The sequence below is a fragment of the Clinocottus analis genome, unplaced genomic scaffold (genome assembly GCF_023055335.1).
Source record: "Clinocottus analis isolate CAN_PGR_092001 unplaced genomic scaffold, fCliAna1.0.p SCAF_9, whole genome shotgun sequence".
NCBI classification, from domain to species: Eukaryota; Metazoa; Chordata; class Actinopteri; order Perciformes; family Cottidae; genus Clinocottus; species Clinocottus analis.
The window spans coordinates 844,901-865,000 of NW_027176251.1; the positions used below are offsets into that span (position 1 = coordinate 844,901).

The window sequence follows — 20,100 nt, forward strand, 5'->3', positions numbered from 1 at the left end:
ATCTCCCCAAACATAAAGGGGGTCCTTGCATCCATATTTCATTGGAGAACAATGCAGAGTAACTGACATACACGGAGAGGAAATGTGCTTACAAAGCATCAAAAGAACTGTCGCACAGTATGGATGGCTGCAGAATAATATAGGGCACCGCTGGATGGATGTAACAAGCTTCATAGCTACACGCATCATTTGATCACATAATACAAAGCGTGTGTGTGTCTGTGTGTGTGTCTGTGTGTGTGTCTGTGTGAGAGACACGCTTCATTTGATCAGGTAATATAAAGCTTTGCAGCCTGTGTCTGTTTGTGTGCAAGTTTGCTTGACGTGCATCGTTTGGCCATATACTACAAAATTGCAGTGTGTGTGTGTGTGTGTGTGTGTCTGTGTGTGTGTGTATGTGTCTGTGTGTGTGTGTGTGTGTGTGAAAAAGAGTGTGTGATATGCACCAGCGAGATAAGAAAAGCCAGGGTGCATGCATGTGTCTATGTGTCAACAGAATTGGTGACATGCATCATATCCTTAGATAATACAAAGCTAGTGTGTGTGTGTGTGTGTGTGTGTGTAGACTACAAAAAGTGGTAGGTCTAATAACATGGCTTTCTGAATGAGAGAGGGATAACTCCTGTCACTCCTGAGCCACACACACACACACACACACACACACACACACACACGCACACGCACACCTGCTGGTTTTCTGCTAAATTAAGCATTGGAGGAAACTACAGACACAACATCAGAGCACAAACATGTACAGACACACACACACACACACACACACACACACACACACACACACACACACACACACACACACACACACACACACACACACACACACACACACACACACACACCTTCTGACATAGGAACAAGCTCACAAACAAGCCGAAAGCGACACTTGTGACTTGAAATATATGCAGGGCATGTGCACAAAGACACACACACAAAGACACAATTACAAAACATACTGAAAGAGTCGTGTCGGTGCAACGCGACACACAAATTGGGGCACATGTTGGGACTCTTTTACTGCAAAACAGGACGCCATTAGAGAGAAACACAAACGCACTGTGCATGACAACAAGTGCTGCAAAGAGACACGGCACGCTCCCAAATAAATTGGAAAAGACTTATTGAAAGAGGAACGACGCAAAGGGTGTATCATTACTTTCAAAGCACAGCTCATTCCGCGGCTGGCTAGTTAGCTAGCTAGCTTACGTTAGCTTGCTTATCCCACCATGTTAGTTAAAGAAACATGGTCGAGCTAGCGGTGGAGATAGCGAGGAGACTACAGCCGGGAGGAGAGGAAGCGGCCGCGCCGAACACAGAGGCGCTAAAGGTTTTAGGTTTTAGGTTCACGGCGGCTGAATTGGCGTCGCTAAAGCAGCGGCGGTCCGTCTCCGAAGCGGCAAAGTCTCCTGTCGGGGGAAGTGAGGCGGCGGGACAGCAGGTGTGATTATTAACTCTTTCGTCGGCTGTTAAATCCATCAAGTTCAGTGGCTTATTATTATTATTATTAGTGGCGCTACTTCAACGCGACTGTAGCTAGCTGTCGTTAGCTCTGACTGTCATATTTGTTGACGGCGCTTCGAGGCGTTCGCTATATGAAAGTGGGTATGGGTTCATTTATTTTGCATCAATAGCTTCACTAGCAAACTTTTACAGCATTTATATAATAATTTCGCACATGACAAGTTGCATTTTTTTCCTTTATTTAACCGTTCAAACCTCCAAAATAAAAGCTTACGTCTCAATAATGACTTTGACAATGTTTACACCACAAGTAGCTCACAGAAACAAAGTCCTGGGTCGGTTCACCTGAATCACAAGAAAGAGAACAAAGGTGCACCTTCACCTCGAGTGATGTCGATCAATGCAAAGAGTTCTAGATTCGTCCACCTGGATAACTGTTACATTGTAACTAATCACATAAGGTAAGACCTGAATTTGACTTTGATGTGTCAGAAACAAAACCATTTTAACAAAAGTGTTAAAACAAGTTCAAGAACAGGATCACATGGAAATATATACTGTCCTTTGACTCTCACTCAAATACGTTGAGATGAGGGATACAAATGAGCTTTAACCAAATTATTATGAACATTTTCTTCACACAGAATAAAATGAGACGTTATAAAGTAAGCACAATTCAATCTCTCAAAACACAGATGGGCAACTCTCTAAACATACAATATTTGGGAATCTACATTCTCAGTAGCTTTAAAAAAAAGATGCTGGATGATTCACTGAGAATCAGACCACAACTCATCACGCTGTAAAGTCAGTTCATCATCCTCATCCTCTGGCCTGGTGCAAAGACCACAGTGTCAGTTAGTTGAATTGTGCTTAACTTTTTCCCCTGTGAAACACTTACACAGACCAACAATCTTGATCCAAAACACATTTTATTCACCAGTTGCTCATAATGGAACAGAAATATGAGACAGAATATGAACTTGAAATAGATTCCAATTAAAATTGAGTGACTCAGGTGATATTTGACACCTGTAGACTCGTATAAAAAGTGTCCTCTGGATCTGCAACCGCTGCTCGCCTGCTCTTCCTTCAATAAAAGATAAACGCTGACACCACTTTCTCCCATCAGCTCCTCTCAGAACTGTTTTCTTTCCTCTCTCTGGGTTCGTTCAACATTAAATAACAGCAGGTGCAGTTTGTCGTCAGGGCTTCAGGCTCCTTCGGTGTCACCGTCCTCTCCTCTTCTTCTCGTTCGCGGTCGCTCAGTCAGTACAGTTTGTCTATGACGAAGGCCAAGATGGCCGCCGCCAGAGTGAGCCCGATCCCCAGCGTCTTCAGCAGCTCAGTGTCCAGACGGTAAGAGCCGATCAGCAAGGCAGATGAAGGAGGCATCGAGTGGGCTCGCTGCTCCTGTGGCGGCAAACGTACAGAAAAAAAAAACAATTGAATTAGACGGAGATCAAGAGCGCGAGATATTTAGATGTGTTTGTTCATTTCCACTTGAAAGGTCTTTTCACACCACGGATGCTACGAATATAACGACTCAAACACTTGAATCTTTCACAGTTGCAACACTAGAAGAGGTGTGAGTGTTTTCCATATCATATCTGAGATACATTGTTGTGTATTCTGAGCTGTAAGATGTGTTATTGAATTTCCTTTCAGCAAACTGCTCTCAGGGAGTTTCCCTCCAGTAAATAGTTGCATAGTGTGTTGAAAGCCTCGGGCTTTTATTGTGAAAGGTAAGAACAGAAGGAGTGGATTTGATATGCGCTGCCTTTGGGAGTCAGCTCGCAGTTATTGAATCAAACCGCATCGCACATGTTTGATGAGACCAAGGTGTCGGCCTTCATTCACAAAATGCATCCGTTACATTTCAGATAATATTCACCGACGAGAGGTTATGAATAAATATGTTTTGGTGGTTAGAAATGAGCCATTTCCATTGAAAATTGTCTCGTCACGAAGACGACGTTCAGCGCGCAGCGCTACTTCCTGCTTTAACCTTTTGGAAACCGTGCGGAAATCCTCCCGCTCCCATTTTAAGTCCCAGCATGCCCCATTCAGACAATCTTTTGGCATAAAATATGCATTTTTTTTCCATTTCTGAACCGAACGACACAGTTTTTTGATTGAAACTCCTTCCTCACAGACCAAGGTTTTATTTTATTGTGATTTTTGTTGCAGATTCTGATTCTTTAGGTCCTCATCTTTCCAAAACGGTGTTTTATCGACCGCTCCAGGAGGCTTTTTTGGGGAATCTGGCTCATCTCATGCTGGATGTTCATCGTTACCATCAAAATATCTTTTTAAAAGTGATTTTTTGCAGATACACATTTTTTCCCCAAGACTTTGCTGAACAAATACATACAATAAACACAAGTATTGGAATTAATTTGGGGTTCCTACAACAAGTCAAACACAGGGGAAAAGGAGGTCTGGAGACAAAACTGATTAAAGGAAGAAGATCTGAGAGCTTGAATGTGAATATTCCTCCGATGCGTTCAGACACACAGGCTTGCACACAAAAGGCCACGTCATTCTAACACACACACACACACACACACACACACACACACACACACACACACGTGCTTTTGGACAGAGAGTTCGTTTCAGCTCGCTAAGTTATTCCCATAATTCATAATTAGGGAATCGTGTTTAGATTAAATCAACTGGCCACGGTCACAAATCAAACAGCGAGCCAACGGATGAAAATGTCTGTGAATGTCTGTAATCAGTGAGTTCTGTTCAGTCCTAATGTGCCGGGCCATTAAAAAGATTAAAAAGACATCCATAACTGGAGCGATGTGACAGAGACGGGACGGGAGAGAGCGACGCTGACGAGGGCTGAGATGAGGAAGAGGAAGACGAGGACTAGATACAGTTTTTTTTACAAATATCTGAAGAGTATTTCAGCTCATTTGTTACCTACTCGGGTTCCTCATGAAATAGGCGTTGGTGTGAGGCGGCGTGTGACCATCCGTCATGGAGCGTTGCTGTTGTCGTTATCAGCAACACATCTATTGATGACTCGCGGTATCAGGATCCAGCGACGTCATTTAGACGAGCAACGAGGAATTACATCATTTCTCCCACTTTCCATGGTCTTTCTAACATTTCAGGACTTTTCCTGGAATGAGTTTCTTCCTTTGAGGAGTTTTGATGTATAACGGTCAAACAAGAAACAACACTTAAAGAGAGCAACATGCAAGTAAACTCTGATTCTATATTAACATAAATCAGATGAATATGTTCCTTCCTGACCTCTCTCCTCCCTCATTGATCATCCTTCAGTTTTATTACACATTAATATAGTTTTATCTCAATGTCTGAGACCTGATCGATTACTGCATGAATATATAATCCTACACAACATGCGGCTCTTTTTAATTTGAATATTAAAGCAATCGGAGAGGAGAAGCAGCACTTGTCAACATCTCTGAGCCGAGTAGAAATCGATGAGACGACCTTGAGCTACTTCCTGTTCGTCTCCTCCTGCGTGACAGTTCAATTGCTGATCGCCACGGAGGAAGATTATGAGGAGCGATATCGAGCGATTGATCAGCGGCCTTCTGGAATAACCTTTAATCAAGTTCACTAGGGATAACTGAAGGAGCTTTGGCTTTGATATTTACCATAGGCAGATTGACTCTGACACACACACACACACACACACACACACACAAGTATCTCCATTAAGTCTCGATCACCGACCTTCTGTCTCGGCTCTTTATGGATCGCCTTTTTCATCCTTTAGCCAATTTTAACAATTCTGTTTACCATCACCGATACCTGGCTGTGCTTGCTGTCTGTCAGTTTGCCATCTTTTAGAGTTAAAAGGTTGTTTTACGAGGAGAAAATTCAGAAAATATTACATTTGTAATCGTGGTGCATTTGTTTGCATTCTGCGCTTTTTCGACCTCTGGACTGCGAGTAATGCTGCGTTCACACTCAGGCAGGAGGAAAGCTAAAGAAAACAGGAGAATATATTGCTAAGACAATAGAATAAAACATTAAATAAGATCATTTTGTGTGTCATTTTATTGAATTATGCTTGTAATGCATGCATCTTTAAAATGCACTATTCTCTTAACTTCATTGTGACTGAAACATCGTTCTCCTCGTGTCTCCGCTCGTTAACTTAGTTGTAAGATTGCAAAAAAATATATTCAAATTTCGGACGGCAATGTCCTCTACGGTTGCAGTTATTTCCTTCCAGCCTCGACTGACTTCACCGTATCCGGCGTGCCGTCGGCGATCCAGCTGAACGCGGCACGAGAGCCTGACGGATGCGTGTCAGAGTACAAGCGCTGGTGTGTGGGCCCGCAGCGTGTGTTTTGCGTGTAACTCGGCCGTGTGCACGAGCAGCTGCGTAGCATCTGCACGCCGCCTCGTCCTCTCTGATGGTGTGCGAGCGCCGCCTCGCCGCCCACTCGTCTCCTTTCGCCACCGTGGCTGAACGGTTTCCTCTGTTCCCGCGCACAATGAGACGATGGATACTGTGACCGGCAACGCCCACGTCGACACATCCTAAAGTCTCTGACGGTAACTTCAGACGACAGGCGGAGGGTCCGGCTGATGTCGCCACATGTAGCTCATCGTTAGCATCCTCGGCGGGTGAAACCGATACGCTGTTTCGACGCTTGAAAGACAATAAGGGTGCTTTTCTAGCGCCAAGTCGAGTCCCTGGTATAGTGTGTGTGCTACTTGTGGCTGAGCCTCTTTCACTGTAAACATGTGATCATCATGAACGCAGGTGCTTCTGTCAGAGGGTTCAAACCCCGAATCCGACGTTTGAAAAGTTCTCTTCTTCCCCCCTCGCGGTTACAGCTTTTAAACGTTGGCTTGTTCATTAAAGGATTTAAAGGACTGACCGTGTAAAGGACGGAGAAAAGTTGGTTCATTCATAACCGTTAAAAACAAGAATAATAGACTGAGAAAGGATTCCTGGAAAGATTTCAATTAAATTCACTTAGTGCAAATTTTATGTTATTTTTTTGCGGAAACTGAGACAAAAAGAGAAATAGATTAAGAGCAAAGAGGCTGGTGGAATAGAAGGAGAAGAAAGCTGAGTGTCAGGACCATTATCCTTCTCTTGCCTTCCTCCTTCCCCTCCATCCATCTATTTATCTGTCTCTCTGCAGGTGCCCTCTCACAATGGGGCGCCGGGCGAGAGGCTGAATAGCACAGTCTAAAATCTATTACTAGTGGGGAGGATAAGTGAAAATCCAAGTGCCAGTAGGTGCGTGTCAGCACAGTGGGAGAGGAGGAGGAGGAGGAGAGAAGAGGAAAAACTGAGAAGAAATGAAGGGGAAAGAGGGAGCAGGAAAAAAAGATGAGAGACGCAGGCTTTCAATGCTAGTTCACCACCTGCTAGCTGGCGTGCTGAGTTTGCGCATATGTCAGCGAGAGAGAGAGCGAGTAAGAGAGCTGGCATTTGTGAGTAAGTGTGTTTGTACGTGCAGGCCCGTGGTGGAGGACGTCTGTCTCGGCTCACAGCGGCAGAGCGGAAAATAATCCTCCTGAAAATCATCTAACGCGAAGGACAAGACTGAGACAGAGCCAGCGAGACGCTTCCCCCTCGAGGTGCATCGGACTCTCAAATGTCTCTTCTTCCACCTTCATGGAAAAAAAGAAAATCTGACCGGGTGTCTGGTGCAGCGTCCGCTAAACACACAAAGACACGCACACACACACACACACACACACAGTGACACATACGCAAACACATCACGAGAGCCAGGAAGCACAATACACAGTGGTCACATTTCTCACATGATCCTCACCAGCTGTCAGTGTCACTCGAGACACAGAGACCATGGAAGTGCTTTGAGAGTGAGTGTGTGTGTGTGTGTGTGTGTGTGTGTGTGTGTGTGTGTCTAAACAGATACTGTAACAGGCTCCTTAGTCACGGGTGATTTGACAAAGCCGTGGTGACAGTCACAATGAGCTGCAGCTGCATTTTCAACAGCGAGAGAGAGAGAGAGAGAGAGAGAGAGAGAGAGAGAGAGAGAGAGAGAGAGAGAGAGAGAGAGAGAGAGAGAGAGAGAGAGAGAGAGAGAGGGGATGGGAGAGAAATTAAGAGCGATTACAAGTTATATTTCTGATACAAACAAATGTCTTTTGTGGCGTGATGAGAAACTTGTGTCATGTTCTTCCTCTTTTTCATGTGTGAGCGTAAATGTCCTCCGTCGTGGGACTCTTTGACTACGATGTATGTGCGTCAAACTAGTCACTACACCGAGAGAAACACACAATACAAGTTCAATACAAGACTCACAGAGAATTATCTATGAAATACTTTCCTATTTTCTCTCGATACGCAACTCGAATGTACATCGATATCTTTGGTTCTATCTACAGTAAAGCAACAGGAGAGTGAGAAATGTCTCCTGCGTTGAAGGAGACTTCAACGCACGGCTATTTGTTGTGGTGTTTCTGAGGTATTTCACTGCTTTGAGCTGCTTTGTGGTTTTAACCGCAGTCGGTATAGTCACAGGGCTGGTTGTCCTCACACAATAAAGGACATAATCATAGATCACAATGATATATCTATATATATCTAGTAGGGCTGTGTCGATGTGTCCATGGCTGCAGTAAAGTGATGAAGGCATCGGCAGTGGTACATGCATTTGATGACATTGACGCTCATCAGACGTGCATATCGCAGCGTACACAGGAGTACCTTTAATGCGATTCACAGCCATTATCCTCTACATTCTCCGCAAAGCCCTTTAAGAGATGTTTCCTGATCCGTCTCAAAAGAGACACTAAATCCCTCACCGACTTTAATCACCGCGCCGTCAAGGACGTTCTGGCAAATCGCACCGAAAATAACGACGACGGCGGCGCCCAAAAAAATCATAAAGACAGAAGCACCTTCCGCTTCGACGAGACCCATTGAGTTTTACTTTCTGCATATTTAAAAAAAAAAAAAAACATCATTTAAGACACCAGTGTTCCTTTGCTGCCATCTGGGAAAAACACACCAGCAGCTCCACCAAACCAGCAGCACCACCCAGTTCACACACAGCTGTTTTCTATAGACATCATCCTGACACACACACACACACACACACGGCCAAAAGAAAAGTCAGCGTAACACAGAGGAGGCATGAAAGCCTGCGAGCGGAGGAGGGGAAGAGGCCCGAGGTGGCTGCGGGACAAGCGAGGTCGTATTTCAGATTTAATTTGACGTCATGCGATACGCCACCACGCTCAGGAACTCGCCGCTCAGAGCACTTTACCAACAATCTGCGTCTCGGGAGTCATTCCAGGTAAAGTGTCTCAGGTGATTAAGAAGCAAGGTGTTGCTCCCTTAAAGGCAGTACATTACATTTCTCAGGTGCGTCCCAAACCCTGAACACATGTAAGCAAAGATCGCTGTAAAGTGAATACCACTAGCGAGGGCTGGGAATCACCAGAGGTCCCACGATCCGATTTTATCACGATACTCGAGTCCCGATTCGATACTTTTACGATACTGCGATATATCGAGTATTGCGATATATTTAGTATTGCGATATATTCCCTTTTTTTCCACCACAAATTGTTCCTAAAGGAAAACTAAAGAGAAAGTTTTCAGTCTGTTCATCTAACATCAATCAAAATGCAATTTATTTCGTTATTCAAGGACCAAAAAGTTGATAATTGATATCATAAAAGATGGATACTCGGCTTTCGTGTATCGATACAATATCGCCACGCAAAATATCGCGATACTATGCTGTATCGATTTTTAGTAGAAGAATTAGAATAACTGTTTTCCAGGGCACGGGGTTGTGAATAAAAGAAATAATCATCTCTTTCAATCAAATATTATTGCAATAACAAGAATGAACTGCTGAGACTTCAGCGAAACAGCAGCTGCAATTATGTTTTTGTTGTAATTCTCATGCTCATCTTGAGAGAACGGTTTGATTTGAAAATAAAATACGAAGCTGTGGGCTGAAGAACGTTGCTCTGGACGATGGTCACGAGTGGAAAAGTCTATTTTTAAAATAACACGGAAGACAAGGACCCGAAAAACATGATGGCTAAATAACTAAACATCTTTTTTTAAACAGTTTTGGGCTAAGTGCTTTGTTATTTACATCTTCCATCTGTGCTCTAAAACCCTCTGACGTTTAAATAAACACAGCAGACGGGAGGCCGCGTAACGCCGTTTGACATGTTAGGTAAGAACACTGAAAATAGACTAATATTTGACGGCTTAAACATTTATTCCTTTGTTAGTGTGACTTTGGGTCTTGGGCTAAATGAAATGCTTAAAATAGCTGCGCGCGGCGCTTTGAAGGCAAAACTAATTTGTTGCTGTGAGAGTAAACAAAGTCACGCAAAGGACAAGTACAAGCTTTTGACATTTTGAATCATGGAGGGGAGGAAAAAAAAAACTGGATTTGAGAGGATTTACTGGCTCTGGTCTGGGAGAAGAAGAAAAGCCTGATCTTTGATTTATTTGTGTGTTTTTTTGTTCTTTTCCTGACAATACATATGACAACATGATTTGTGCATAACGCAACATCAAAGCAACAATCCACAACAGTTGCGTGTCAACACGAAGCTGTTCAATTGTTTGGTGTGAAATGTAGATTTTTGTTTGAGTTTTCATGCCTGTGTGTGTGTGTGTGTGTGTGTTTTGTCTACATGATGATTATGTGCATACATCTCAGAGCCTGCGGCTAGTAGGCGTCTGCCACGCACACCGGGGGAACTGTGCATCGCTGGCTACGTGTACAAGGATCTGTGTGTGTGTGTGTGTGTGTCAAAGCTTTGTTTTTACCAATGAACCTGTATCTCTGTGTGTGTGTGTGTGTGTGTAAATGTCCTGGAAGCATTATGATGCAAAATACCAGCAATCCCACCCACTCAGAATATACAAATAAATATCGTCCACTTCCACGCAGTGTTTTTATAGTTTTCCACCCATTTATGGCGAATAAAGTAAAATACACACACACACACACACACACACACACACGCACGTGCACACACACACACACGAGATGGATGAACTGACTCAAAACCAGAAATGTGAGACAAGAGGAGCGAGACGTAAAAGGGAAGAAAGATAATAAATAATGAAACGATGACACGGGACACAAATACAAAGAAGAAAAGCAGTGAAAGAAAAGAAAAAACAGAGACATGATGAAAAGGGAAGAACGCCACGAGGAAGGCCGAGGGGGGGAACATGAACGCCCCGGAAGAAAAGGAAGATGAAATTGTATACGCCAGCTGAGATTCGTCCATTCACCTCCATTTTTCTTTTTGTTTTTCTGTCAATTTGTGTGTTCACGGGGAGGACATTGTTCGCCGCTCGTGTTCCTTCTCGCTCCTTTTTCTCCTCCGCCTTTCATACCGACTGTCAATTTTTCCGCCTGGTGAAAGGAGCGGCGCCGTCGTCTTCTCTTCCTGTTCGCCCGGTCTCCTTGAGAAAGTGCGCCGTGAAAAGAACTGATTATTGGGCGGCACTCAAGCTGCTTTTCAGTCTCCTGATCTCTCCCGTCTACCTTGCTCTCTCGCTTTCACTCTTGTTTCATTTCTTTTTTAGCCTCTCTTACATCCCTCCCTCCCTCCTCCTCTGTCTTCTATCATTTAATTTCATCTGAGGATGAGGACCGGTGAAGATACTTTCTATTTTTCTTTCCTCCGCCGTGCTTGTTGAGTGCTTTCTTTGCCATTGTGTCCCACTAAAAGACTCATTACTGTCCTTCCTCTCTCCGCGGAGAGTGCTGTTTCTGTGAATGAAGGGCTGACAGCCGGAGAGAGATGGAGAGCGGATAAGAAAGAGAAACAGAAGAAGAGATGTCATTCATGTCAATAAAAGCAAATCTCTCTCTCTCTCTCTCTCTCTCTCTCTCTCTCTAAAAACCTTGGGTCCTGTTTCATGGAATGGCAGCGAGGCCTTTTTCTTTTAATGAACATGTGGCACCGGGCTGCACACGGACAAAGAGCAGAGTGCCATTAGATCGCCGTGAATCCGTCCTCACGACTCATCCGTCCATCATTTCTGCGCCCGCCGATATATTCACACATCCGTGCATCTGCTCGTCCATCACCCCGTCGCCGCACATTCAAACACAGCCGTCCACGTTCAAGTCCGTCCTCTCCTGCGAGCCGCCACGTGTCACTCCTCTAGAGATCCATCCATCCGATAGTATTGCTTCATTCCCACACACACACACACACACACGCACACACACACATCAGAGTGGATGCTGGATGATGTGCAATCATCTCTCTCCCAACTCAGAAATGATAGATCTCTCACTTTGTTCCCTTTTTTCTTCTTCCAACAAATGGATATTACAGACCTTAGTGGGTTCCTGTGCCTATCCAATCACCCACTTATCTACCACTCTCTCTCCCTCACTCCCTCTCTTCTACGACGCTCTTCTGCATCTTAGATGAAACGACAGAGCTCAGACCTCGTCCTCCTATCGGATATCTCAGCACCTCATCGCGCAATCCCTCTCTCTCTGTCTCCCCGTCCTTTATTCTTCTGTTTTTCTGAAAAGTCTATAATTATAGACTCTGCAGCGAGTCGTGGGGGTGAGCATCTATCTGCCTTTCCCCTAATCACTCTTTCATCTCACATACACATTCGGCTCAGTGTGGGGCGGACTCACGCTGAGACGCATGCAAAAAAATAAAAAATAGATGGTCTTCAACATGTATAGGCCATCCACATGTGTATGCACACACACACACACACACACACACACACACACACACACACACACACACACATGTGCATAACCTTAGATATGCATGTATACATGGCATGCTAGTGTGTGTGCATGCATATTTTCAATCAGACCTGTTCACTTAAGAATAATAATAATAATAATAATGTATGCTGGACATTGTGTATACCAGAGGGCTGTACTATCAGTGTGTGTGTGTGTGTGTGTAGCTTGCAAATACTGCTTCCTGTTTCCAAAGCTATCATGTCACTTATCTATTAGCGCTGTGCTAATAATAATATATAAATAAGAGATCGTTAATTGACAAGATGCAGTGGAAAAAGCAGAGATGAGCTTTTTTTTTTGGGTGCAAACCCTGACACACACACAGGGTGTGACGCAGACGCCGAGATGATTGTGTGTCCGTATTCAGCGATTGCCGTTATAAGTGAATGTAAGAAAAGTCGCTCTGGATATGTAGAGTTCTCTTCTGGAGCTCGTTACAGAGTAGAAATGATGACTTTGCCTCTCAAACTGAGAGAGTACACGCACGGTTACATCATCCTGAATGATGCTGAGGCCCGAGCGCGTTGTGTGAGAATGTTAAAGGAGTGTGAGTGTAGGGGAAGTAAGTGTGTGTGTGTGTGTGTGTGTGTGAGAGAGACAAATGCAAGGTTGTGTATTGGATGGGCTGCAGACTTTATGAGGCAACTAGTTTTACAAGGTCTATTCCCCGCAGCTGAACTTCTCTGTGCTGAGTGACGTACCGCTTGGCTTGCTGTGAAACCCTCTCTCTCTCTCTCTTTCTCCCTCTTTCTCTCCCTCCCTCTCTCATTTTCTCCCACTCCCTCTCTGTCAGGCAGTTAAGGCTGATGGAGTGTGAAATTAGAAAGTGTATCATATTCTGCTCTGTGGCCTGAGCTATAAGCTACAGCTAGTCGGAGTGAAAAATAACATGCAGTGAAACAGATACATTAACATGGTGTGTGTGTGTGTGTGTGTGTGTGTGTGTGTGTGTGTGTGTGTGTGTGTGTCTGTGTGTGTGTGTGCATGATGGAAAAGAAGGCAGAGGACAGTTTAGCCAGTTACAGCTTATCTTAAATTACTTATCTCACGCCTGATACACTGGGGGGGTTTTTCCACAAACTGCAGCGAGAATTGATTAAAAATGTGGACACACAAACACAAACACACACAAACACACACACCTCTAATTAATTTGCTGACTGAACAAAATAAAAAAAAAAACGCCTGTTGTAAATACAACTTTTATCGTTTGGATAAGGAAAGATCCTCCCATTACCTGAAAAAGACCAGCACACATCTGGTAAACACACACACACACACACACACACACACACACACACACACACACACACACACACACACTACATGAGTAACTGAGTTAAAGTTGCTAAATATAATCTGGACAGAGTTTGTGACCGTCAGAGCAACACAAGACGCTGTAAAGAAACTTTACAAGTGAGCAAAGGGACCGCAAGTAAAGGAAGGAAGGAAGGAAGAAAGGAAGGAAGGAAGCGCTACTGGAACCGAGTGGCTTGTTGAAAAGTGTTTTAACCGTTACTCTTTTCCCTCTCCTCTTCCAGTTTCCAGTCCGTCTGCTCTCCGTTACGTCTCGTTCTACCTGCAGTTTGATTTATTCCTGACATTTAAAGTTTCACATTCTATAATCAAACATTAATATGGCAGCAAACAAAACTCTTTGCTATGTAAATATACAGCAGGGTGATGTCTTCCTGAGCAGAGAGTGAAGTCACTCTCCCCGTGTGTGTGTGTGTGTGTGTGTGTGTGTGTGTGTGTGTGTGTGTTGACACAGCCGAACCCGCTGCACATGCTTTCAGAGTATTGGCTGGTTTCCTGGCTGCTGCTCCGCTCGACTCAGATGTCAGTTTACAGCTGATGAGTCTGTCCAGACGGACGGCGTCGCTGCAGGAGCGCAGCACTCGCTGCTAACGCCGTTAGCTCCGTCATTACCGCCACCGTTAGCGCCGTTAGCTTCGAGCCGCCTGCACAGCCGCTCAGAGCCGATAGAAACGCTTCCAAGCTGCTCCCTTTGTGGTATGCCGACCACGTGGTAAACTAATTCAAACCGTCAGCCCGTGCAGTTTACTTTAATTCATATTTAGCGGTGACTGTGCTACATGCGTCCGTTTGTGCACATCGTAGTTTAACTACACGTCGGTGTGGCGTGCGTGTCTCTGTGTGTGTTCACCTGCGTCAGGCCCGACACCTCTCCCTTCTGAAGCGGTGTGGCGATGGAGGCCGTGATGGGCCGACTCTCTTCCACCGGTCGGCCTTTCAGGAAGTGTTTTCCCGCCTCGTAGATGTCCACCTCGATCATCTTCCCTTTGAACTCGGGCCTCTTCGGCACCAGCACCTGCAGAAGCAAGAGCCACACACTCGTCACTGGTATCACTGCAAAACCTTCCGCAATGACTAGTTGCAATTCCTTTAGCGACGACTGCACCTGAGTGACCAGAGGTGACATATGAAGCTCATTCACGCCTATATTAGCATCCGTTCCAACAAATAACCAAACCCCGCTGCATATTTCTCCACAGCTGTCGATTATATTTTCAATTAAGCGCTGCTCTGAAGCGGTTTTCCCCGACGCTCTCCCACATTGTTATTTAGCCGGTCCCTGCTAGCGCCGAGTGTTTTCAGCTCCATTTACGCGAGCCCTCAAGGTCAAAAAACTACGGCAACAGCTGAGGGATAAACCGTCGGGATTCGCTGGTTTTGTTTTATTATTTCTCCATGGCAACTAGAAATCTCAGCAGGAGGAAAAATAAAACAAAGAGTGATAATTGCGGCGTAGTGTGAAGTGGAATTTGCTCTTGATGGCTTACCTCTGTAAATAAAGATCAAATGCAAATGCTTATCCTTTTCAAAAATGTTTTTTTTGACAGATTGGCGATATTATGTGCCGTTCACAGCTGTTCGAGTCCTGATTCGCGTCTTTTCCTCGAGCTCTTCTTCCCTCAGATTCAATGCCGCCTGTAAATACGACTGATTGGTGTTGTGATTTAAAACAGTAGAGCTTTTCTTTGATAAGATCCTGCGATTGATTCTAGAAAGAAAAAGGCTCGCTTCGTGTAGATGAGCGATATTTCACTTTTCTGTTGAGAAGATAACTGAGACTCGCGTTAGCTTGGAGGCTTATAAATGCGTTTTAAAGCATAAATAGTCTTTACTTTAGATGAGACTTAACTAACGAGTAGTAACCACCTGAATTAATCATGAATTGCGGTATTAAAACATCATAAAGTGCATATCTAAATCATTAAATGTATAATTAAATGCATGAATAAATACCTTTTTTCACACATTAAACGCGTTAATGTCCTTAATACTTAATTTACAAACGGGGAATTCATCATTTATAAAGTACGACAACCCAATCATGAAACACGCAAAACAGTCGAGCATATTAATCATTAAATAAAACGTTTATGAATTGCATACTAATGAGTTACTAATGAGTGTTCATGTTGGAACAATGCTTTATAAATGATGAATGAAGTGTGTGTTCATGCTTTACTGATGCTAAAGAGTGTGTAGTTATTATAAAGTGCAACACATTTAAAGACAGTGTGTGATGACGATGATAATGGGATCATTTTAGCGGCGGCGGCGGCGCTGACTCAGATCCCCTGGTGGTCAGTCGGCGCCGCTGCAGCGCCGAGACGCTGACGGGGCAGAGAGTGTGTTAATCTGTCTTTATCCAGCTGCTGGAATATGATCGCAGACACACACACACACACACACACACACACACACACAGCCAGCGCCACACCTGCCCAATCAACACACCTGCTGCTCCACACTCTGGCCATGGTGTGAGGGTGTGTGTGTGTGTGTGTGTGTGTGTGTGTGTGTGTGTGTTTGGAGGTAGCCAGCAAACAGGCTGAGAGCAAAAAGGCAGAACAGCAGGGCAGGGTGTGTGTGTGTGTGTGTGTGTAGGTGTGTGTGTGTAGGTGAGGGTCATTTGAGGCCCATTACAGGGTGATTAAATGATGAAAGAGCTTGTCTGATTTCATTGGAGCCCCCCCCACCTCCTACACACACACACCCCTCCGACTTCCTTACTGAACCACGAAAAGAGACACACACACACACACTCACACAGGTGGGTCGGGTGCCTATTATACCCGTCAGGACAGATATCCATCTGATGGTGTAAAATTGAAACTAGGCCATTTGTTCACACTCACACCTCTCTACCTTGCTCCCTCGCCTCCTCCCACGCTCCCCCCTCCTTCCTCCTCCTCTCCACCTCCTCTCCTCCTCCTCTCCACCCCTCCCTCCCCCTTTTCGGCCCGTGTCTCTGCTCCCACTGCTGTTTTTTATTTCTTTCCTGATCCTTGACTTCCTCATGTTTCTCCCTGAACCACCGAATCCCAACTGAAGCTTTTCACTTTCTCTACTTGTTAAACATGTTAAACTATATTATAATTCTAATTATTAATTACTACCATTACATTGGACTACTAATTCATACTATAATGTCGATGTATGTGATGCATATATGTCTTGCCACTTCATTAACTATATTATATATGTATGTATTAATACAATTAGAACTTGACTTTAGTCTATATAGACTCACAGATGTTACCTCTGCTTACACTACATCTGTTTTATTTAGTCTTATTTAGTATTTATTTGAACTTATTTCTGTCTTTGAGTTGCTGTAACACCTGGATATCACCGTCTCGTGATCAATTAAAGCTTCTCCATCTTCTCCTACTTTCCCTTTTCTATTAGATCTTTGAGATCTTTACATCCAGAGTGATTCACGGCGATGATTAACTGTTCAAGTGGGATCGCATTGTAGCACGAGTGAGGGATAATGACAGGATGTGAGTCAAGACCTCTGTGATGTGTGTACACTGTCTCATGTGTGTGTGTGTACTGCATGTACGTCTGTAGACATATGTACACATGAAAGAGGGGCGTGTCACCTTGGGGTGGACAGATCCAAGAACACACTGGTACATCGTGTTTCCATGTTCTTTTTCTTTCTTTCTTCAAGTGTGATTTAGGAGAACACGCCAAATATTTAATGTCCCAAAAAAATGCGAGCGGGAGAACATCAAACACGCGAGCGTCGACTGACGCGCGACACACACGCCTGCACGAGCACAAATGCACACACGCACCGGGGGAGCGTGTGCGCGTCGCAACACACGGCATGAACCGAGTGACACTTGTAACTTAAGTTTATAGCCCGCAGAAGGAGGTGCAAAGGAGGAGGAGGAGGAGGGAGGAGAGGAAAGTGGAGGGGAGGAAAAATTATTACCATCCCCTTCTGCCCTCCCCGCTAATAAAAAGCATAACTTCAAACATGTTTCTGATGACGGTTAAAGCAGGAGGAAATTGATTTATTTGAAGATGTTTTAAAGTGAATTTTTCACAGGTTGAGAGAGGGTCTTTGAAGCCAATGCGGATGTGTGTGTGTGTGTGTGTGTGTGAACAGCTGTGTGTGTGTGTGTGTAGGATGGAATGTGCATGTCTTTAGGGCTGACCTTAATGTTAGTACTGTAAAAAAAAAAAGAAGAAGCAAAAAAGTACTGCCGCTATCAGCCGCCAAATGCTCTCATGGCCACCGCAGGGTGTGTGTGGCAGCGTGTGTGTGTGTGTGTGTGTGAGACGTTAAAGCTAACCTACTTTAGTCAACACAAGCTTAAGCTTCTGACACCTGCTGTGAGTACCCTGTGACATGCAAAAGCAAAGCTTATGACCTGATTTACTAAGTGTGAAGATGAGGGAGCGTTGGATTAGCTTCACACATACGGGAACATTTTCATCAAACACAGATTCATTTACTGCTTTTTTTTCACTCCACGTGTTCGATGGTGGATCTGTAGGCCAACTGAACTATTTCAGGATTCATCATTAAGGTGCCAAAAGTGTCAACACACATCCAGCTCGCTGAATCGTCCTTCAGCTGATTTTGATACCAGCCGGAGTCACTTAACTACAAGTTTCATCACCAAATGTTGAATAAAACATGATTAAGTTGAATTAAAGCACTACCTGCACGAGTTGCATGCTTTTTCCTAGTTTCTTTTGTGGCATTTTAAATATATTGAACACATATTTAGTATATTTTAAATGACTTATTACTGTGTAAACATATGCTGTTTGCAGTGTCGCGTGCAATTTCATTTTTTCCAGTTTTTCCTTCTCACACACGTCGTCTTACCTGCTCGTAGAACTTGTTGTGAGACACAAAGTATTGAGTATCGAACGACTCCTCCGTCACCAGCACATGTTGCCTCTCTCCGACCTGCAGAGAGGGAGACACACACAGAACACACTATAAGACCCCCAAAAAGAAATCCACCATTATTGACTCATTAAACATGTTTGTCTTTCCATGCAGCATTCCTGCAAATGTGTTTTCATCTAAAGATGTGGCCATCTGTGTGTGTGTGTGTGTGTGTGTGTGTGTGTGTGTGTGTCCCTCAGCCATATGCTGACCATAACCTATGAAAAACAACAGCGTTGTTGTCCCTGGCAATCATTTTAGGGGCCCCTCCTTCCCTTTTTTGTTTGCTTTAATCAGTCAAAAGAGACTTTTTCTTCTTGCCAATGATGAGCGTGTGAGTCAGAGAGAGATGCATATTCACTTGAAAACAACTGAAAAAAGAGGGATAATAAGTGAAATGTTGTTCTGATTTACTTGGCATTCACATGTTTTGCTCTTCTTCGATAACTCCGCTAGAAAAGTGTCGGGTTGTTTTGCTTTAATCTCGTTTTCATTGCATAGTGAAACCGATCTGCACGTATTGATGATGCAATTTGACCGTATACAAACACACACACTTTGTACAATGTGAGTATCTGCAGCACATTTACCAGCAAGGCTGCAGACTCGTGTTGTACAAGCTGGAATATCTGGTTGGGTTTTAAATCAACAGATCTGCCTCTGTCACACAATATGCTTCTATTCATCAAGATCCCAATTCAATCAAAGTTTTTCTACTTTCATGTTTTCTGTTCGTGCACTTCTTCAGGATTTAATTACAAGCCCAAGGTCCCGGAGACACTCGAGTTGTAGCGCTTTAGCTGAGAGGATAGTGATTACTATTAAACTCAGTTCCTACAGCGTACAATTAAAAGAGAGAACCGACTATTCAGGAAATCAGAAAATCAAATCCTCTACACAACGTCGCCTCCTAATCAAGAAATTTAGTTTGCGACACAATGAAGAAACGTCGTCGGCTCAAAGACGGGAAAAAGTACGCTTTGTTTGAAAAAGTATGAATAAAAGCACCTTGGGGAGTCGACACAATGGAAAAGCGTCTAGAGAATTTGTGTTTTGACAAATGTGACCGTGAGCACGGTCGGGTCCGCGTTCATTTTGTGTTTCCGTGGAAGGACAAAGTCAATACTTTGGTCCAACGCGTCAGGATGAATTCGTCTTCAGCCCACATTTAGTGTCCAAGATGACACAGAAAACATGGCGCTGATCTTCAGCCGCCACAGGAAGTTGCTCCCCACCTTGGGCTTCGCACGGCGGCGACCCGTCGCGTCGGGAACAGACCGTTCTGCCGCCGCCGAGCCGCCGTGCTGTAAAAACTGAGCCGACTGATCGCGTCCTGAGCGACGTGTCAGAGCCTCAGAAGTCAGCGCTCCGACACGTCGCTCAGGGTGTTTCCTTTTTTTTTTTTTTTTGCAGACGCCCATCTTCTTTGCTCTTTTCTTTACCTCCTTCCCGTCCTTATCATTTTGCTTCCATCCCTCTCTCTCTCTCTTCTATCTCGGGGCGTTTTCTTTGTTGTTCATACAGCTCTTCCTTCCACTATCACTCTCTCATCCTCCTCTCCTTTTCCCCTCCTTCTTTCTTACTGATTTTACTGTGTGTGTGTGTGTGTGTGTGTGTGTGTGTGTGTGTGTGTGT

At 44.3% G+C, this 20,100-nt stretch overlaps 1 protein-coding gene across 2 annotated transcripts in view; it reads right to left on the bottom strand.

Moving 5' to 3' along the window:
- Positions 1-1,709: 1,709 nt before the first annotated feature.
- Positions 1,710-20,100, bottom strand: part of cdkal1 (CDK5 regulatory subunit associated protein 1-like 1) — a 200,182-nt gene continuing 181,791 nt past the window's right edge. For both annotated transcript variants that reach the window (XM_068570623.1, XM_068570625.1), the window contains 3 exons: positions 18,400-18,483; positions 14,404-14,568; positions 1,710-2,889 (listed from right to left, as the gene is read on the bottom strand). In XM_068570623.1, the coding sequence (XP_068426724.1) occupies positions 2,746-2,889; positions 14,404-14,568; positions 18,400-18,483 (393 nt within the window). In that variant the 3' untranslated portion in view covers positions 1,710-2,745. The remainder of the gene's footprint in view (positions 2,890-14,403; positions 14,569-18,399; positions 18,484-20,100) is intronic.